This window comes from Fusarium odoratissimum, assembly GCF_000260195.1.
Source record: "Fusarium odoratissimum NRRL 54006 unplaced genomic scaffold supercont1.12, whole genome shotgun sequence".
Classification (NCBI taxonomy): Eukaryota; Fungi; Ascomycota; class Sordariomycetes; order Hypocreales; family Nectriaceae; genus Fusarium; species Fusarium odoratissimum.
Window position 1 is genome coordinate 1,024,467 of NW_022158698.1, and position 19,103 is coordinate 1,043,569.

The following is a 19,103-nucleotide window of genomic DNA, read 5'->3' on the forward strand; positions in this document are numbered from 1 at the left end:
GGGTGGACACTCCCGCTTAGACAGACTCGGAGGAGGACCCGTCGCCCCGGTATGGTATCGAAATAAATGAGCTGAGCTGAGCTGTGGCGGTGCTTGACGATGATGTCACGGGGAGGGAGAGAGAATCTTGCTTATATAGATGTAGAGGTTATGTTATAGTGGAGTGTTTTATCGCGTATTGCTTGTACAATTAAGAACTTGAACACGCTTTTGAATTCTTCTATATCCCAATTTGACCAGGTTTACCAACTCGACGTGCGTACCATATTGCAATAAGAATCGATACTTGAAAGAGGAGAAGAGCAATATCAGAAGAAACTCTGGAAAGAAACAAAAGGGAAACACAATATTGTTATACATTTTGTCTCGCGACTATTGGTCTTGTATCCGACTCGCTGCCTCTAGACCCCAACATGCCTTTTTTGACTGGATGTAACGTTATTACTCAGTTCAGTTTCGGCAACTTGGGCATAGGATGGGGCATTTGATGGTCGAGTTTCTTGCTATCTTCCCATTGAGCACCAAGGTCATCTCCCAGGGGGTCATTTCCATTGGCGACACCGGTAGCTGAGTTCGAGAGATAAAAGTGTTCGAGGGCGTTCTTGTCGCGGTCTCCGGGTGCGGGGCGTCCCGGAGGTGGGGATCCGGCCCGGAAGCTACAGTGGGAGCAACGGTTTGATGCGGAGGAGCTGGAGCGTGATGATCCTCCATGACTAGAGCCCGAGCAGAGGCAGCTAAGAAAAGAAAAAAGTCTTATTAGTAGGGTTCAATACGAAAGATCACTGTGAAACAAACCTCTTGGATGACTGAGTCTTTGAGTTTGAGTTTGGGAGTGAGTCGGCTGCCATCTTGAATGGTTGAGACGTGTGCCGAAGGATCTGGGGTTGGGTTTCTTATTGCAGGGTACAGGGTCGATCTCTAAGTGGAATGGGATGGGCCAACAGAGATTGAATGAAGGATGTGAAGGATGGAAAATATGGAAAATATTGACAGAGATATAATAGAGGTTACTCTGGAGTAGTAAAAGGATAGATCTTACGAAATAATTCTTGGGAGTAATAGATGGAATAACCCATCTCTTTTATGGGGGTTTGACTCTTGAAATGGGCAAACCATGGGCGGACCATCTGCCTCTTATCTAGCCTCCACTGGCACAAGGAGGTGATGCTGAATGAATGAATGACCCATTTTCAATCTCTGTTTAGTCTAAGAAAATGGAAAAATCTAGCATTGGGCTGACTGCTTGGCTTCTGCATACGATGCGATGCGTGGTACCTTGCATTTCGTAGTGCGCAATTTCACACAGAGAGAGTGTGCCAGGCTGTGTTGTCTTGGGTTGTGCCTTATTCAGCAACACCACCATCCACTGAAAGAGCCTATCCAAGGCTTACAATGAGGCAATGCAGCGGCTTGGAGGTGCCACAGAAAGGTATTTCTCTTGCTTTTCACAGGTTATAGAGGAGCAATGGATTCACAATGTAGGCAGATGCATTGTGTGCCTGCATTTGCAACGCTGGATCTTAAACACAAACATTATGTGAATTGCACTGCGACATAGCGCAAAACACCAGTGGCAAACAATTATGCATCAGGTGAGAGAACATACAAACAAGACTTTGCGATGAGTTCTCTTCTCTCTTGTCCCTTTCCACGGGCGTTGGTCCGCATCATTATCATCATCCATGCCTACGCGTTCAGGCAGCCGTTCAGACTTCACGGTCAAGAGTCCTGAAAAGAGTCCCAACATGTCCCAATTCGGGCGAGAGGTGCAGCCAAATTGACAAATGGATACGCATATTTCAGTCAAAGAAAATCGTTAGCAACAGCCACCAACGCTACCTTGAGGTGGGTACATTTGCTGTGCATTCAAAAAACTGCCTGGCTACTTGGTGATTGGAGGTTGAAAGTGAAAGAACACTCATGGAAGCACAGTCAGTTCGTCACCAAGACAAGGCGTCCAAGACGACAGGGGCCGGCCGTGAAAATCCTCGACAAACCAAACCTGACGTCAAATATCATAAAAACAACCTTGTTTAGATTTGTCATGAAGGGGGAAAAAAAAACGACGACTGTTTGACAGTATCAACCTTCGTCATGAGAGAGAGGCTGTGCTACCAAGAGCGCATATGCGCAATACGCCTTTAGACTACAAGGAGAATTTTAGTGAATCACAAGCCCAGTCTTGCTTACACAAAGAGCCACAACAGTCTACCTGACCCTATAAGGCGGGTGGCACAACTGATAGATGATGCAAAAGGACGGTCCAGGTACATGAACCCCTTGCTCTAGTTTACTCACTCAATTCAGTTGGAGCCCTCACCTCCTGGAACCAACCATGATGCTTCAGTTGTATCTAAATATGTGGAACTTTGCTGCACTGCTGACTGCATTTGTGTCGCTTGCGATCCGCCTTACGCGCGGCGGCGAGAGCTGACGCAGCGTTGAGATAGCGAAAAGTTCACGCTCGTTTAATCATTTATCATCTTTTTTCTTCTCGTTGCCTTCCCTAATTCCTGGGCGCTGAATAAAGTTGAGTCACTGACCGAGGCGCCCCCAATACGTCTTTCATCCCAAGTTGGTTCGATGCAGCTGGAGCTCTTGGAGCAGTAATCAAGGCGAGTTTGAATCCTTGTTGGCGTGTCCATCATTTGTAATTTTAAATGTGGTGAGCGGCGACAAAAAATCATTGGAAGTTACACGCGCCAAACACGGCAAGTCCTTTTCGAAGTGCATCCTGCCTGCCTTGAAGTCGAGATGAATTGAATTGAGAAGATATTGGATGGAAGGTGCACCTTGGTGTTGTAGCGTAGTCACGTGGCCGAGCTCATCCGCGCATTACCTATCAATGAGGCCTGCTAACAACCTGCTCTTCACGGCCTGTCCTTGTCTCGCATGAACCGCAACCTTTTCTCCTTTTTTCAACGTATCGGATTCAAAGTAACCTCTTCCCCGGGGTAGGCTATCATCTCGTGTGGTCAATCCTAAGCGCCACGGGAAACGTAGATAATTATGGGACGACACGCCCGAGGAACGAAATGAGAGAAGAGGAAATATCAAGCAACTTGCGCATGACCTACAACGTTTGTCGCCCAACCTGTTCGCATTTAACTACCCCCAGAAGAATTCTTGATACCACCTCACAGGCTGGTTCTTGTGCCCTGGCGCAACAACTCGGCAGCCATAGCTAGAAATGGCAACAGACGCGGATGTTGATATGGGATGTGCCCCAACAGCCTCCGATGACATTCTAAATGTTCCCCCAAGCGGGACGAAAAGAAACGCCGATGGGCAGCCCATTGAAAATTTACCCGCAAAAAGTGATGCGCCTCGCAGAATCAGGGTAAGCAAACTTGAGGCTGTTTCTTCAACGCCTTATGCATAGCCTGGGCTCGCCCGCTAACATGACTGCAGGCACTTGACCCAAACGTGGTGAACAAAATTGCTGCTGGTGAAATTATTGTGGCTCCCGTTCACGCTCTCAAGGAGCTCATCGAGAATGCGGTTGATGCTGGGGCGACCTCTCTGGACGTCCTCGCCAAGGACGGAGGGCTCAAGCTGCTCCAGATAACGGACAATGGTTGTGGTATCCAGGTAATAAAATGATCACCCATGTGCATATCTTCAATGCTTACTATGGTAACAGAAAGAAGACTTGGCCATTCTTTGTGAGCGTCACACCACATCTAAAATCACCAGCTTTGAAGATCTGGCAGCCATTGCGACATATGGCTTCAGGGGCGAGGCTCTTGCCAGTATCAGCCACATCGCCCATCTCTCCGTGACTACCAAGACGAAAGATTCAGACCTGGCATGGAGGGCCCATTACCTTGATGGGAAGCTTGCTCCGGCAAAGCCTGGCCAGTCGGCAGAGCCCAAAGGTGTTGCAGGTCGTCCTGGGACACAAATCACAGTGGAAGACCTTTTCTATAATATCCCGACTCGAAGAAGAGCCTTTCGCTCGCCGGCTGATGAGTTCAACAAGATAATCGATATGGTTGGTCGGTACGCTGTGCACTGCAAAGGCGTTGGATTCACTTGCAAGAAGGCAGGCGAAGCCTCGACAAATTTATCAATACAAGCTCAGGCTACAGTCATTGATCGCATTCGTCAAATCCACGGTAGTGCTGTGGCGAACGAGCTTTTGGAGTTCTCAGTCGCCGAAGACCGTTGGGGTTTCAAAGCTGAGGGTTTCACAACCAACGCAAATTACTCTGTCAAAAAGACAACACTTCTGCTATTCATCAACCATCGATGTGTAGAATCAACCCACATAAAGAAGGCAATTGAGCAAACATATGCTAATTTCTTGCCTAAGAATGGTCATCCATTCATCTACCTTAGTCTTGAAATCGAACCAGCTCGGGTGGATGTCAACGTTCATCCAACAAAGAGAGAGGTTCACTTTCTCAACGAAGATGAGATCATTCAATCTATATGTGAGCATATCGAGTCTAAACTTGCTGCAGTGGATACAAGCCGGACATTCATGACACAGACACTTCTTCCTGGTGCAAAAGTGATCGATTCCACCCCACAAACAGACAGTGACGGCACACCGGGTCGAAGAACTCCAGCATCAAAGAAGCGAAGATACTCGAATGACCTAGTGAGGACGGATACAACTGAGCGGAAGATTACATCTATGTTTGCCCGAGCTGGCCCAAGCGAGTCGACTGGCTCTATGGACCACATAGTGGAAACAACCACTGCCCCTGAAGCTCATGAATACGAGATGGTTGACCGCGAACTGGTGCAATGCCGACTGAACAGCGTAAAAAAGTTGAGAGACGAAGTCAGAGAAGATACACACCACGATCTAACCGAGATATTTTCCAACCATACTTTCGTCGGTATCGTGGATGAACAAAGACGGCTGGCAGCAATCCAAGGCGATGTCAAACTGTATCTGATCGATTACGGCCGAACTTGCTACGAGTATTTCTACCAATTGGCACTCACGGATTTTGGTAATTTTGGTGCCATCAAATTCAACCCCTCATTGGACCTTCGCGAGCTGCTTCGAGGGGCAGCGGAAATGGAGAGGAGCTCTATAACCTCACCCGAGGAAGATTTTGAAGTTGAAACCTTGGTAGACCGGGTAGCTGATCAGCTCATCGAGCGCCGCGAGATGCTTCTTGAGTACTTCTCTCTCGAAATATCACCTGCTGGCGAGCTCGTTTCATTACCATTACTATTGAAGGGGTATACACCACCTCTCGTTAAACTCCCTCGTTTCCTCCTCCGTCTTGGCCCTAGTGTTGACTGGACTGAGGAGAAGGCCTGCTTTGACTCTTTCGTGCGCGAACTAGCCACCTTTTACGTTCCAGAACAATTGCCAAGTTTGCCTGGTGATGCAGACAGTATTCGCGAGGAGCATATCCCAGAAGAGTTGCGGGCAAGGCGCCAGCATATCAGACACGCTATTGAGCATGTCTTCTTTCCGGCATTTAAAGCTAGATTGGTAGCGACCAAGTCGCTGATGGAAGATGGAGTTCTGGAGGTTGCAAATTTGAAAGGCCTTTATCGGGTTTTTGAACGGTGTTAAGAGAGGCCAGTTCGCTCTAGACGTGGGATATAGTGGTATGTTATTTCGGGACTGCTAAGATTTTGAGATCAACGGTTTCAGGGGCCTTGATGCAAGGTGCTGGGACCAATCTAAAGGCACCAAAGATAAATTCAGTACAATAGTAGTTCAAAGATTCACATGGGACGTATGGTAGGTACCATGGGCAAAGAAATGGGAGGTGAATCAGAAACGGATCAAATTTCTATAGACGTCCAGAAAAATCAAGTGCTTTTATTTAACCAATTATGCCTGGGGCTTGTTCTTTCGTTTGTATGTCAAGAAACGATTCAAGTTCAACACGGCCTCATCGGCGCGCAGACGAAGCTCGCTGTTGGCACGCTTATCAATGCTCTTGATCATAGTTCGCACCTTGGGAACTGTCTCGTCAAGGTGCTTCAGGAAGTTGTTGTTCCAGAAAACCTCCTTGTCGTATGAGTAACTTTCATCAGCATAGATGTCAAAGACCTGGTTAAGAGCCTCAACAGCATCGGCAGTTGGGGTCTCGGGAAGACCAGCAAGGAGAGTAATCAGGAAAGTACCGATATCGTGGTTTCGGTCAATAGGTGCGGGGTCGAGGGCCAGCTGGCCGAGAACACCGATACACTTGACGCTGAGGGACTGGAAGGGATCCTCTAAGTTCTGGGCAGCAGGTGAACCCTTTGTGGCCTGGTAGAGAGCGATGAAGCGGCGGTGCTCATCAGCGAAAGGTGTGTTGGGTCTGCCTCGCAGAGAGCGGGCAACACCCCAGGCAAGACTGGTGACATGAGTCGCGAGATCGATGTCAGCAGTATCAGTTGCGAGAATAGGAGCGATGACTTGGGTCCAGAGAGCGCGGCCGACGGGGTCCCAGGCATTTTGAATAGGTGCGTTGTGAAGGTCAGAGAAGTCGATGAGGGAGACGGACCAGGCAATGTTGTTGAGAGCGGAGAGGGCGTGGCCTTGCAGGCGAAGGGAAACGTCATCGGTGGGGGAGAGGGATGCTATGCGGATGAGCTCAGGAAGGGCGTTGTCAATGAGAGTCTTGAGGATGGGAAGATCATCGATGTTGCTGTCTTCCTCGTTTCTGTCCGCACCGGTAACCATCTCCATGTCGGCTTCCAGCTCATCGTCGTCCATCTCGTCATCATCTTCCTCGCCTCCCTCCTCCTCGCCGTCAGAGATCTCTTCGTCTGCATCACCCATCTCTTCATCATCCTTGACCTCGGGCTTCTCCTCCTTCTGGGGTTCGGCTTCAGCTGATGTGTTCAATGTTGTTCCAATAGAAGCTAAAATCTCAAGGGCGAGCTGCTGATACTCGACGGGGTTGGCCCAGCCCACAGCATCGGTCATTTGGCCTGGCTCAAATGTCTTGAGAGCCTGTGAAAGGGTGGGGATGAGAAGTGAGTTGTCGGCTCCAAGAGCGATGTCCTGACCGTCGAGAGAGGAAAAGAGGTTGTGGAGGACACCACATGCAAGGACGCCATCGCTGTTGGCGGTCTTGCGCAGGGACAGCAAAGTCCCATAAGTGCGGTACTCCTTGGAGTTGACGACCTTGTCAGATAGCTCTTCGTTATCTTCACAGAGGATCATGAGACAAGCCAGAGCATCACTTCTTAGTGAGACAATATCGGGGCTGCTGGCGAGCTCATCTGAAGTGAGTAGCAAGAGGAAGCGAGTGATGGTGGTGTTGCGGGAGATGGCCTCAAGGATATCGTCTTGAGCTTCTGCGAGAGCAGTAAGGAGAGAAATTAGTGACGAAGCAATGCTGAGAATTGTAGCTTGTTCGGGCTTTGACCGTTTTTGAAATTCGAGGTCCTTGGAGAGGAGCATCTCAGTCATCTGTGAGTGTTAGTATATGAACCATGTTGGAAGAGTAAATACACTCACCGATTTAGCAGCAAACTCGATAGCAGTGAGAATATCAACACGATAAAGATGAACACAGAAATCAGGCTCCTCCTCCTGCGCAAGGATCCTCAGAATACCCCAACCAGCAGCACGGCTCTCAAGAGCAGCATCGGTGAGAGTCTGTGTAGTGATGGTATGAACAATCTGCTCACGCAGAAGCAACTTTCGGCACTTCTCATCTTGGATAATGTTTGAGATGGCCGAAGCAGCAGCAGAGCGAGACTTAGGATCGGCACTCTTGAGATCGTTGATGACTGGGAGAATCTTTGACTCGCGAAGGGCAGCAAGTTCAGGGTCTGAAGGAGGCTTGACGGTCTTTGCGATGGGGTCTTTACGGGCCGCGTGGCCACGGGCTCTTCGAGATTTTCCCATTGTAATATTATCTGTTGTCAGAAAATAAAAGATATTGCGCAAGTTTCACTGCGAGTTGAGAGGCGGCTAAAAATTTACATGAATATTCTGCGACGGCGAATTGGATCGTGCCCCACCATGAAAAATGTCCCGAGTTAAGCCTGACAAGGATTGTTTTAGACTCAGAGGCCACATGTGAATGATTATTTGAAGTATATCGATCAGTGGCAGCTGTCATCAGACTGGTCAAGTATCTAAACCGGCCTGGCCTTATGAATATTATATAGGTACGCTCGAACTTGGATATCTATTCTTCCATCCCTATCCCTCCTCGTTTGCTTCGCTTCTGGACATGATGGTTTTGATATGAAGCAGTCTCATGAGGGTCATTCTATATGATATTATTAATAAGCATCGATATTATTATCATGAAACCTTCTGGTTGCCCAGAGACATGGAACCTAAAACTGTTTGCAGTAATTGGGCTTATAGCTGTGGTACTGGATTTAGTTAGCCCAAAGGTCCTGAAGCTCACTGAAAGCTTGCACCAACCAAACCGCAACAGTGACGAGACAAGCACGAGCCACGCTGTTCTAAGGTCCTGTCCTGGGGAAACAAGGGTCAGCAGCTACCTCAAACTAGGTGCTCTCCGTCATCCTCCATCATCTTCAATCCTTTAATAATCCATCCCCATACATAATCATTCAGAACAAGCGTCATTTCTTTTGTTACCCTCGCCCGATGCATCGCAACTGCGATTGATCCCTCTGCATGTTTATACCCGCCGTATAAATACCTGTCTCTAGCCAGGTAAACTTCGATAAGCTAGCGCCCATGAGCTCTATCTACCCGTCCTCTATCGACTCTTGAGCTCCATACGTTTCCGATTGACGACAACTATACCACAACAATATGACGCCTGCACGCGGCAGAACAAAGGCACGCTTCTGGGCAGGGGATGAGGAGATGGCCAATAAAAAAGACGACGACCTTCACCTCCCAGGGCATCGCTATCATAACTCGGGATCTGGTCCTCAATGGCAGGCTACGCCGCGTGCTCCCCGCCGTAGCTCCGTCGGTCGCCTTATTTCATATCTAGTCTTCATATCGATCGTCTTCTTCATAATATACAATTTCGTATCATCCTCCGACAGCTCGACCGATGCAGCATCAGAGAGGTCTGCGCCGGGGGGCAAACAGGGACAGGACAAGGTCTACCATAGGGGACCCCTCAAATTCCCAGAGCTCGCAGAGACGCTGCGCAACATTCAAGGGACCGGCGGCGCTTATGAGAGGAACAAGAACATTCTATTCGCTGCTTCCAGCATCAACAGCGCCTCTACTCTTCTGCCAATGGCTTGCCAGATGTCGGCGCAAGAAAAGAACCATGTTCATTTTGCGCTTATGAGTAGGAAAGAGATTCCTATCAAGGAGCTCCTGGAGATAAACGGCATTGATAAAAGCTGTAAGATATATGTACACGGTATGGGCTTCTTCTCATTGCTACCGGGCCTGTTTTCTAATTATTTGTGTAGATGCCCGCACTGACTATGCTTCCACGTTTTCTGAGTTGAGGCTGAAACTCGCTGCTATCCGTGCATTCTGTAAGCTCCAGTTCGAACCAACGTGTTACACATTTGTCTAACAACATGGTGTCAAGTCTACGTTGAGAACTTCATGCACCCTCAAGCAATTATTGTTGACTCTACTCAGAAGGAAGAAGATTACTTCCTCCAAGCCATACGAGATCAGATCACTGGGACGAGGTCTGCTCTTATAGAGCTGCCAGAAAAGCCTGAAACTCGTCTTGCGTGGATCTCCAAGCTTGACGCCTCAGCATTGGCTGGTGAGTAGCTCTCCTTGCTTCTCGTTACCATGTATACTCACTAACTGTTATCAGCCTGGAACAAAGTGCACTTCGACATATTAGTCCAGGCACCTCCCGTTGGCACAGCCAATCTACAAAGACTCCTCACCTCGCTGCGCAAGGCCGATAAGAGTGCCCTGTCGGTTCCCCAGCTTACAGTCGAGCTGCCTCCAGTTGTAGAAAAGCCATTGGAAAACTTCTTGTCTGGCTTCCATTGGCCTTCCAAGGCTTCTGGACAGCTCCCTCAATCGCAAATGCTTTCTCTTCGTCATCGAATCTCATCACGGAAAATGGATGAGGAGGAGAGCTCAGTTCGATTTCTAGAATCGTTCTGGCCAAGCAAGCCGTCACACAATCATGTGCTTGTCTTGGCGGCTCACACTGAGGTCTCACCTCAATTCTTCAACTGTACGTAATCTTCTATGCCTTAACCAGGCAGCACTGACATAGCCAGATGTGAAATACACCCTTCTTCATAGCCTATACTCACACTCTTCCATTCTTCAGGACTGGAATGAGAACATCATGGGCATCAGTTTTTATTCTCCCAGTACTCTTCTCGATGATACAACACCCCTAACAGTCCCGCGAGCTGAGGACGCGGACGAAAAGACCGGTTCCAGTCCTTTCTTTTGGCAGGCCCCAACTAGCGATGCTGTTCTGTTCATGGGAGACAAATGGGTTGAGCTGCATGGCTATGTGTCACGCATTTTAGAAAAGCAGCAAACAGGAACAGAAACACCAGCCTTCTTAGCCAAGAAGAGTACAAGCAAGAAACATCCGGCCTGGTTAGAGTATGTACTTCAGCTATCACAGCTTCGGGGGTATGTGACTCTGTACCCGAGACCGGAAACAGCGAGCACTATCTTGGGAGCACACAGTGACCTTCCTAATACTCCAGAGGAGTACTTGGGCGAAGGCGATGAAAATGATAAGACCGGAGAGGCAGATAGTGCAACGTCAAAGTTCGACCCAGCGTCCCCAGTCGATATGCTCACAACATTACCTCGTGAGGGTGACCTCCTGGCATTAGGTGACTTGCCACTCATTTCATGGAATGGCAAATCAACATCGCTTGCAGAGCTTGAAACGACCTCGATGGAGCTTACAAAACAATTCCGTCAAGAGGTTGGCGGGTGTCCACCGAGCGCCATAAACGATGAGGACGAGTTTGGACAGCCGAGGCGCAACAAAGACGCCAGTGATCTCTTTTGTAAGAACAAGGGCACGGCCAGTGCAGATACAGCGACTGAAGCCAAGGACATCAAGGAAACAGCATAACGAATTGCTATCCACAGCCGAAGCCAAGATATGGACGGCTTCCATTTTTCACTATCTATTGTATGGGGTTTTGCATGGTTGGTACTGGAAGGTTAGGCGCTATTGAGTAGCGAACATGTATTGATGCAATTTCAAGAACTCTTTTGGGTACATATGTCAAGAATTGGACGATGATTGTTGTCGAACCTTGGCAATGACGAGCAGGATGAGACAGGTGCCTATGATTGAGACTGCTGTGAGACTGAAAACCTGCGTGATGTCAGTACATAATCACCACGTTTATCATACATTGACAAACTTACTGCATGAGTCTTCCAGCCAATCTGTACAATAGCCGCCCGTTTGCTGTACTTGTTGACCGTTGCTACACAGAGCGTTAGTTTGGCGCATGTGCTACGGCGTAGTAACACTCACTTATATAGTTACCCATTCCAGCAAACAGAGTCAAGACTGAAAGTCCCCAGAATATCGTCCCGAGAGGCTTTGCCATTCTCAGCTCTAACGGTGTGGCTTCGTTCTTTAAGTGGAACGAAAGTGTGATGGCTACCGAGACGATGGCCATGTATATCGACAACCGAAGGTATGAGAGGAACGCTATGTACAAGGATAAGACTATGGCATGAAAGAAACAGCGGAAGAGGATATGTACTTCTCTCATTGGCGCAGTGATCTCGCGCATCGCTGCTCTCGTTCTCTACTATCAATGGTCCAAAGATTGGCCAGTGAAAGAAAGGTCTGTTTTCCTCCTCGCTAAAGACACAAACTGTAAGCTACTTCATTCATAAAGTTCTCTCGTACAAGTCTCACATACTCAAGCTCACTGAAATCAATGGGTCGAGCTAGGTTGGTAATAGGCGCGCAGCAGGCATGGATAGTGAGGTCTTCATCATCGACATTCGCATCATGAGAAGCCATTTCAACGATATGACGAACAAAGTAGCAATTCGATGGCAGAATCAGTCAGACTGATGCTGATTGATGTATTTAAAGCCCACGAGACGAATGTGAGCATGTGAGGGTTGGGTGTTAGTAGAGGAAGGTCGATTTGGTTGGTGGTTTCGGGGCTCGGCCGGATACTCAATTTATACCGACTGCCGGGCTTCACTTCGAAAAGTATAGCTTACCCTATAGCGGAATTCAAAATCCTATCATATTAGCACTAATGACGTGACGTTTGAAGTTCTTCACTGCGTTGGAATGTCTTTAACATTTGAATTCATCTCGAGTCTATAACAGATGCTTTTAATCATCCTTGCTATCACTGGTTTGTCTATTTTCAACCAGATTGTAAAAATCAAACAGCCTCACATCTCCTTGGACACGCCGTGTAACCCATGGATATAGCATATATCATGTAAACCACTGTCTTCCTCTAGAAACCCCATACCTCATGCCATCTATTCTCGTCAGTCCTCAATGGACCTTCAAGTCGTCCAAATCTTGCTGCCCGTCCCGTGTTGGCCTCAGGAAGACACAGCCACTCTCTTACACAGTCTGGCACCTCCTCCTTGACATGAGCAATACAGATCAGTGCTTGCTGGTCAGAAAGACCTGGGATCTTGACCTGACCAGACTTGGAGGCGTCACTCTCGATGATCTCTTCACCTCGATATGTTTTGACCTCACCTTGTTCAAGGAACAGCGTGCACTTGTCTCGTACTGCGTCATCCATGCCGCTAAAAGCTTCATCAAGAACCACAACATCCGGGCTCTTAATCATGGATCTAACGAAGAGCGCAACACGTTGTGCGCTGAAAGACAGACCACCAAACATGTGATCATCCGCCCAGGAGAGGTTCTCGTGCGATGCTGAAGAATAGCTTGGATGTAGTTCAGGAGCAAACCAGCGAAGAGCCGCCTCAACCTTCTCTTTGGCTTCACTGTCTAGCTTCGGTCTCGCTCGAAATGTTTCTGACCAAGCATTCTCAATCACTTGGCGCACCGTCAAGTTCCGAGGCATGTGCTGATGAACTTCAGGGCTCGAGTGTCCAATCCTGGACTGGATGTCCCAGAATGTAAGTGGCCGCTGGCCTGTACCAGGTTTTGGAAGACGAGATCGCCCGAATAGCTTGATGGGGAGAGAGTAAGACTGAGGATGATCCGAGCAGAGCAAAGATACTATGGTTGTTTTCCCTGAACCATTAGGGCCAAAAACTCCCCAACGCTCACCACGTCGAACTGTCCATATCAAACCGTCTTTAGAACCGTCAGTGGTTTGCTGTGTCCAGTTACCCAGTGCGATCTTCCCACGATACTGAACTTTGCAGCCATCCATCTCAACGAGGGGCTCTGCTTTGGGATTTATTGGCTCAAGCTCCTTATATGATGCTTCCCCTAGATTACCGGAGGCTTCTGTAGAAGCACTCGATGGTAGTACACGACCGATATCAACAAGTGAATGTAGTGGTAGCTTCTCATCTTCTGTAAGTCCACCCTTTCGGACTCCACGGACGTACTTCTTAAGACCGTCAAGAACTTCCTCCTTAGGCCCCATGGATCCCACTTGGCAGTCTGTTCTTAGATACACGAGGTGAGTGATCCAGTCAGGGACAGGATCCTGTGGTCGTGCACTAAGAACAAGACGCGGGCTTGCTTTCTCAGCCAGCGAGTGTAGTAATGGGCTTAAACCTGAGACTGTAGGCGGGTCCAACCCCATGAAAGGCTCATCAAGTAAGAGAACTTCAGGCTTGGTGAGAAGTGCACGAGCGATACGTGCCCTTCGACCTTGCCCGTTACTAAGAAACGAGACAGGGAGATCTAGCAGGGGCTCAAGCTTCAGGTCCTTGACGACTCGAGAAAGAAGATCCGGCGAGATAGTAGCCTCATCCTGGCTGGGTTCCGTCTGCATGGGATTAAGCTCTGTGTTGCCCATGAGGAAATCCCTTAGTGAGAAGTCCGTAATCTCCCGTCGCGACTCATATCGCGCTGAGAGATATGCACTCGTTGCAACACCACCACCCAGCCCTCCTCCAGTCTGCTCAGCATCAAAACCCACATACTCAATTGCCTTTTGCGGCGTTCGTAACCGCTTGGGTACTTCCTCAGTAGAAAGGTAGGGATATGATCTCGCAATAGGTGGTTCGCAGAGGAACCTACCCCTCAAAGCCTGAAGAAGCGTTGTTTTGCCAGACAGAGATGGGCCTATAATACACCAGTTTCGAGGTGAGTTCGATGTAGAAGCCAACTCGAAGCTCAAGTCACTAAAGAGAGGTGGGTTTGGACGTGATGATGCTGAATTTGGATGATGGCGATAGAACGTGCCATTGGCAATCCGAATGATCGGAGGACGAGTCGGAATTGATCTCATGACGATATTAGAGTGTCTCTGAATACATAAGAACTCATTATAAATGCAAAGGAAAGAATGCTGTCTCAAAGCGAAGTCGGAATCTTTAAGTAAGTGACGACGATGTCTGCGTGGGTCTCATCGAGAAGAAGCTGGGGTCAGCGATACGTACCTTCTGCCGGACCTGCAGCTTGCTCCCCGGAACCGGGAAAAGGTACGTACCCTCAAAGTGCGGCAACGCCAGCGCAAGGCTGCCTTAAGCTGGAGCTTTCATCATCAACCGCATGTTGAGCCTCCATCTATCAAACAATCCACCCGCCCATCAACGTCGCATCATCTCCTCCGCGGAAACGGCCTCAGATAACACTAAAGTTCTAACCTAACGACTCATATTTCTTCCGCCGAACTCACTTCTTCCAAGCAACAACCACGTCCTCCAAAATGGTAAGCTTCAGCACCCATCCATCCTCTATATCATGAGAGCTAACTCTTCCCTTCCAAAGTCTCAAGCAATGCGTATCGTCCCCGGCAACTCCAACGCCCAGACCTACACTCACATTTCGCACACATCCTCCGCCCCCTCCGCCCCGGGCATCCACGATACTCTCCGCCACGGTGTCGGCGCATCCCCCTTCGACTCAAAGTCCACACCCGCCTCTGCTCATCCCCTCGAAGCCCGCTTGAAGAACTGGGAGGCTACTCAGGAGGCTCTCAAGATGGAGACACTCCGACGCACCTACGGCATGGCTGAGCCTATTCGACGCGGTATGGAGCTCAAGATTGTTCAGAACGGCGAGTGGCGGCCCATGGCCCTCGGCAATGGCCTCCCCAGCGTTCACGAGGATATCCTTAGGGGTCGTGATGCTACGATTACCTGGGAGGATGTATTCACTGGCGATGAGACAAGGGCCGTTGCTGGATTCCACGACGAGATGGAAAAGAAGCTCAAGATCCAGTAAACAAGCCGGCTGGCTGTCTCAAAGGAAACGACGACATAGCCATCTCCTTGTATACCATAAATTACAACACTTTAGACAGGCTCAAGGAAGTTAACGAACAAGAGAACCAACGTCTGTTCTTCTGCTGAGAAGATGAGACCATGCAATCGCAACATAAATGCTTTCTATACTGCTATGAATGCGCTGTGATTGATAACGCGTCGACAAATATGCCGAAGAAAAAGAAGATTACAGAACAAAAATACAACCAAACCCATAACTCAGAATACACGATGATACGCCAATGTAGACTCCGGTGTCCCCGTCTCCCACACAGCAGAATCGTCATACGCTTCTGCTGATAAATACATACAATAAACCAAGGAAAAGTTATAAGGAATGAATGAGTGTCACCCGAATGCTCATCAACTAAAGTGAAGACTATGGTGGCTAAAAAGACCCCGCCGACTCAAAACGTTGAGTGCATGAGAGTCTTTGGACTTGGCTCTTCTCGTGAGAGCATGCGTTGAGCAGTCAGTCTGGAAGTTGCCTGTAGTCAAAAAAGTGGCCTTCACTTATAAAATGATACAGCAATTGCTGTCCCGCGAACGTTGGCCATCACCGCCGCTCGATGAAAGGTTCTTATTTCCCGCCTTGGGTTCTTCCTCATCAAGATCCTGCGGCCGAATGCTCATATGTACAACATTGGGGCTCTCGGTTGAAAGTTGATATTCTATGGGGTGGTTAGCAAATGATGCCCCTTGTCTCAGGTCGACAGCGCGCCTTACTTTTCAATTGCTCCTTATCATCTAGGAGCTTTCCGAAATGAATGAGTCTAATGCTGCTGGGACTTGCTGGTTTTGCTTCCCAATCACTTCGCCATTCGCGCAATATTAATTCCTTGAGGGTATAAACGCTGATACTGAAGGGATCCGGAAGGCCACTCTCCGTCTGGTCTGGGATATCCACGCTCCTCCGACTCAAGTACTTGGCATCAATCTTGTACGGATGTCGGCTTCCTGAAGTAAGGAGAAGGGTAATGTTGCAAACGGGTCCGTCGGAAGAACCCCCTGAAATTTCTCTGATGTCGTCCACAGCAGGTCCGATGCCCAGATTCGAGTCTTGCTTAGTAGGTGGTGGAGGAGGAGCTGTATCCTTCTCCTTTCCCTTCGATGAGGCTGCTGCAGTGGCTGCTGAGTTATCGGTGTTCTCGGATGTAGCTGGCACAGCAGTAGACGGTGCTGGTTCAGTTGTAACTGTCTTATCGGCGGATTCGGGGGCGTGATCGGCAGGCGCCTGCTCGGAGGGCTGGGCAATGTTTTCCATGGCTACCGCATCGTTAGGCTGTTCGAGCCGTGAAGTTTCAACTGGCGCAGCCTTACCACCACTCATGGTGGAGTCCGCTGGAGCCGACATACTGGGTGAAGGGTGATGGCGCGGTAAGGATGTGATCTGAGGTCACACCACGCAGAAAAGGGAAGAACGCGAGAGGAGGAGCGGCGTAAACGAGTGGTTCGTTCGCTAGCAATGCGATTCGATGCGAATTTTGCGACTATTTGAGGATGTCGGATCAAGGATGCGTATGAAAATGAGGAATGCGAAAGTGGATGGAAATGGAGATGTGGATGAATGTAGTCGGTATCCGTAGCGTGGCCAGGTCTCGGGAGCAAAAGTGAAAGACGTCAAGTTCGCTGGGAAGATGGCTAAGGATGGATCGCCCAGGCCGGGGGCCGCAAGACCGGGGGTGGGGCAGTGAATGGCCCGGAGTCTCGTCCACTCAGATAAAACGCTCAGACATAGAGCAGATACAAATGCAACGCGACAACCAGGCAGGGCAGAGTTGAGGAACGCGGGTCTGCAGTACGTAGTAGCAGTGAATCGCTTCGTGGTGCAGCGCTGTACTCCAAGGCAAGCTAATGGGGAGACAGTGAGCAAGTGAATGAACAAGCGAAGCAAAACAAAGCAGCCAAGGAGCCCTGGCGGCCAGCGGCTGGAGCGTGGAGCCTGTGTGGAGTGAGAGACGGTGCAACAGAGTGGACTTCTCTTCTCTTTGGTGGTGTCGCGGTCGCTGGACGCTTTGCCTGACAGGGAACGGGGAACGAGGGGGCGCTTGGCTTGAGCTAGGTAGACGACTCCCTTGCAATTGTCGGAAACGATAAAGTGACAATGACGAGAGACAGGCAGAGACCGAGACAGGCAGGGCGACTCGGCAGTGAAAGGGGCCGCGCTGCTTTGTTGACAGTTGTTGTCGATCAGTTCAACCAAGCCGGATTCGAGGCACACAATTGATGGCAGAGATAACGATGCCGTTGAGAATACCGGCAAAGTCGGTTACCGGATACACGATAAATCCTGAATGCGAGAAACTGTAAGAAAGCCAAGATAGCTAAACAAGGTAAGTTCCAGCCCAGACCGAGGTGACGACACCAAATACAGTGCTGTATCCGTGATCCGTAAACTACTTGGCGGGCAGATATTGGCGCTCACTCAAAAAGTTCAGCGAACCGATTTGTGCCAGTCGGAGATATTAGTTATTCGGTGATAAGAATGAATCGGACAGTATGAAAGCATTGTTTGCTTGATCCCGTTTTGCTTGTGAACAAGACAATGGCAAGACTCGTGATAAACAAAGTCAACGGAAGTGACTCGCCAAACAAACCTACCAGGCGCAACGGACGGCTAGCGAGGTACCTTAGGTGAGGTGAGGCAGTTGCCTTCAGTTCCGTTCGGTTAGGTTTACTGGTAAAACGGAAGGAAAGGTACCTGGCTCTACTACACAACCTGAGTCGGGCAGGTACATAAGCAGTAACAAAGTCAGTAGAACGCTACCTCAGCGAATGAATTCACTCAGAACATGACGCTTCTAAGAAAATCCTATAGTATAGGTCATCTCCCATCTAGAGCTGGGAGTCCTTTTATTGAAGAACTCCAGGCTTCATTCATTCCATGTCGTTGGCAATCTGAGCAAGATGCCATGGTGTACATACGGAGTTTATTCTCAGCGGTTGATAAGGTAAAAGCCACTGAAAGGTAAGGTAGAAAAGGTGGCGGATACGGAAGCCGGCTGTGCCGCTTCCAGGCGACTTAGCCCAGACCAAGCAGAAAGGAAGACCCCAGCGCAAGCCATCTGTTTGACACACTGTATTTCGACTAAGAGAAAGTTATTGAATATAGGAGAACTACCTTACTCATGACTAGGACAAACATGATGAATAACCTTCGTCTTATCTCTAACGGATGAATTATTTACGATAATACTTCAGTGGCTCTTAGATATATTGCTCTTTTGGCTCTTATGCTTACACTATTAGGCTGTATTCATGAATCAGTGAACCACTTACACGAAACGTATCGTATTCTACCTACCAACCAATCCAACATAAGCTATAGCCAATAGTTGCGTATTCAGCACATCTAAGGGTCCTCATGTGGCATGCACCCCTCAAGATCTCATCACTGGTATGCCTCGGAGCTTGTTCCTGAATCCCCAACGTGCCACCGAGAAAAAGGCACAGGGAACACCCTTTCCAACGGTCTAGTACGGCCGCTCACACACCGATACATCGGATATATCCCGCAGAAGACCACGGATTCGCCCACTTGCATACATTCAGAAGGTCCTTACAACTCACCAACGACATGTCTCTCCCCACTGTCTTTATAGACCAGACCAGGCCAGACCAGCAAGCCAAGTCTCAATCTAGCGTACTCCAGACTTCGCCTCAAACCCCCTGGTCAGATGTGACCTCTCGGGGGAGGTTTTGGATACAATGGTAGGCTCTGCTAACGTGCTTCGCCCCAATTGGCATTTGGAATAAGGTTATCGGGCCAAGCCGAATCGAGTCTACGCCGTTCCCCGGAGCAGTCACCCGCAGATTCCTCCCTTCAAATCGAGAATGTGAGAAAGATGGGGTAACGGAGAAATTT

At 49.0% G+C, this 19,103-nt stretch overlaps 8 protein-coding genes across 12 annotated transcripts; 3 read left to right on the forward strand and 5 right to left on the reverse strand.

Moving 5' to 3' along the window:
- Positions 1–46: 46 nt before the first annotated feature.
- On the reverse strand, positions 47–1,268 carry FOIG_08327 (uncharacterized protein). The gene is made up of 2 exons (XM_031208327.1): positions 796–1,268; positions 47–734 (listed from the first exon to the last, which is right to left on the reverse strand). Exons 1-2 carry the CDS (start codon positions 846–848, stop codon positions 446–448), a joined length of 342 nt encoding a protein of 113 aa, XP_031062461.1. The 5' UTR covers positions 849–1,268; the 3' UTR covers positions 47–445.
- A 1,330-nt stretch (positions 1,269–2,598) lies between these two features.
- FOIG_08328 (DNA mismatch repair protein MLH1) lies at positions 2,599–7,921 on the forward strand. 2 transcript variants are annotated; one of them, XM_031208329.1, is made up of 4 exons: positions 2,599–3,340; positions 3,412–3,591; positions 3,644–5,202; positions 5,279–5,820. In XM_031208329.1, exons 1-4 carry the CDS (start codon positions 3,191–3,193, stop codon positions 5,307–5,309), a joined length of 1,920 nt encoding a protein of 639 aa, XP_031062463.1. In that variant the 5' UTR covers positions 2,599–3,190; the 3' UTR covers positions 5,310–5,820. The 2 variants fall into 2 exon arrangements, with proteins under 2 accessions (XP_031062463.1, XP_031062462.1); XM_031208328.1 differs by having other exon boundaries at positions 3,644–7,921.
- On the reverse strand, positions 5,742–7,385 carry FOIG_08329 (uncharacterized protein; the record flags this gene model as incomplete). Its single annotated transcript, XM_031208330.1, has 1 exon — positions 5,742–7,385. A coding segment is annotated over one exon (1,576 nt), but the record flags the coding sequence as incomplete, so codon positions are not given.
- A 519-nt stretch (positions 7,922–8,440) lies between the features above and the next one.
- Positions 8,441–11,426, forward strand: FOIG_08330 (uncharacterized protein). Its single transcript, XM_031208331.1, has 5 exons — positions 8,441–9,287; positions 9,340–9,408; positions 9,465–9,650; positions 9,705–10,079; positions 10,126–11,426. The coding sequence occupies exons 1-5, from the start codon at positions 8,717–8,719 to the stop codon at positions 10,950–10,952; spliced, it is 2,028 nt and encodes a 675-aa protein (XP_031062465.1). The 5' UTR covers positions 8,441–8,716; the 3' UTR covers positions 10,953–11,426.
- On the reverse strand, positions 9,702–12,007 carry FOIG_08331 (uncharacterized protein). 2 transcript variants are annotated; one of them, XM_031208332.1, is made up of 5 exons: positions 11,764–12,007; positions 11,602–11,702; positions 11,367–11,546; positions 11,255–11,316; positions 9,702–11,201 (listed from the first exon to the last, which is right to left on the reverse strand). In XM_031208332.1, the coding sequence occupies exons 1-5, from the start codon at positions 11,865–11,867 to the stop codon at positions 11,109–11,111; spliced, it is 540 nt and encodes a 179-aa protein (XP_031062466.1). In that variant the 5' UTR covers positions 11,868–12,007; the 3' UTR covers positions 9,702–11,108. The 2 variants fall into 2 exon arrangements, with proteins under 2 accessions (XP_031062466.1, XP_031062467.1); XM_031208333.1 differs by having other exon boundaries at positions 10,089–11,201; positions 11,255–11,546; positions 11,764–11,995.
- Positions 12,008–12,142: 135 nt separating this feature from the next.
- Positions 12,143–14,359, reverse strand: FOIG_08332 (uncharacterized protein). Its single transcript, XM_031208334.1, has one exon. It carries the CDS (start codon positions 14,257–14,259, stop codon positions 12,325–12,327), a length of 1,935 nt encoding a protein of 644 aa, XP_031062468.1. The 5' UTR covers positions 14,260–14,359; the 3' UTR covers positions 12,143–12,324.
- Positions 14,360–14,497: 138 nt separating this feature from the next.
- FOIG_08333 (uncharacterized protein) lies at positions 14,498–17,043 on the forward strand. Its single transcript, XM_031208335.1, has 2 exons — positions 14,498–14,682; positions 14,742–17,043. The coding sequence occupies exons 1-2, from the start codon at positions 14,680–14,682 to the stop codon at positions 15,195–15,197; spliced, it is 459 nt and encodes a 152-aa protein (XP_031062469.1). The 5' UTR covers positions 14,498–14,679; the 3' UTR covers positions 15,198–17,043.
- On the reverse strand, positions 15,191–17,825 carry FOIG_08334 (uncharacterized protein). Of its 3 annotated transcripts, none has more exons than XM_031208338.1 (3): positions 16,595–17,825; positions 15,965–16,504; positions 15,191–15,909 (listed from the first exon to the last, which is right to left on the reverse strand). In XM_031208338.1, the coding sequence occupies exons 2-3, from the start codon at positions 16,500–16,502 to the stop codon at positions 15,752–15,754; spliced, it is 696 nt and encodes a 231-aa protein (XP_031062472.1). In that variant the 5' UTR covers positions 16,503–16,504; positions 16,595–17,825; the 3' UTR covers positions 15,191–15,751. The 3 variants fall into 3 exon arrangements, with proteins under 3 accessions (XP_031062472.1, XP_031062471.1, XP_031062470.1); XM_031208337.1 differs by having other exon boundaries at positions 16,559–17,813; XM_031208336.1 differs by having other exon boundaries at positions 15,965–17,825.
- Positions 17,826–19,103: the final 1,278 nt, after the last annotated feature.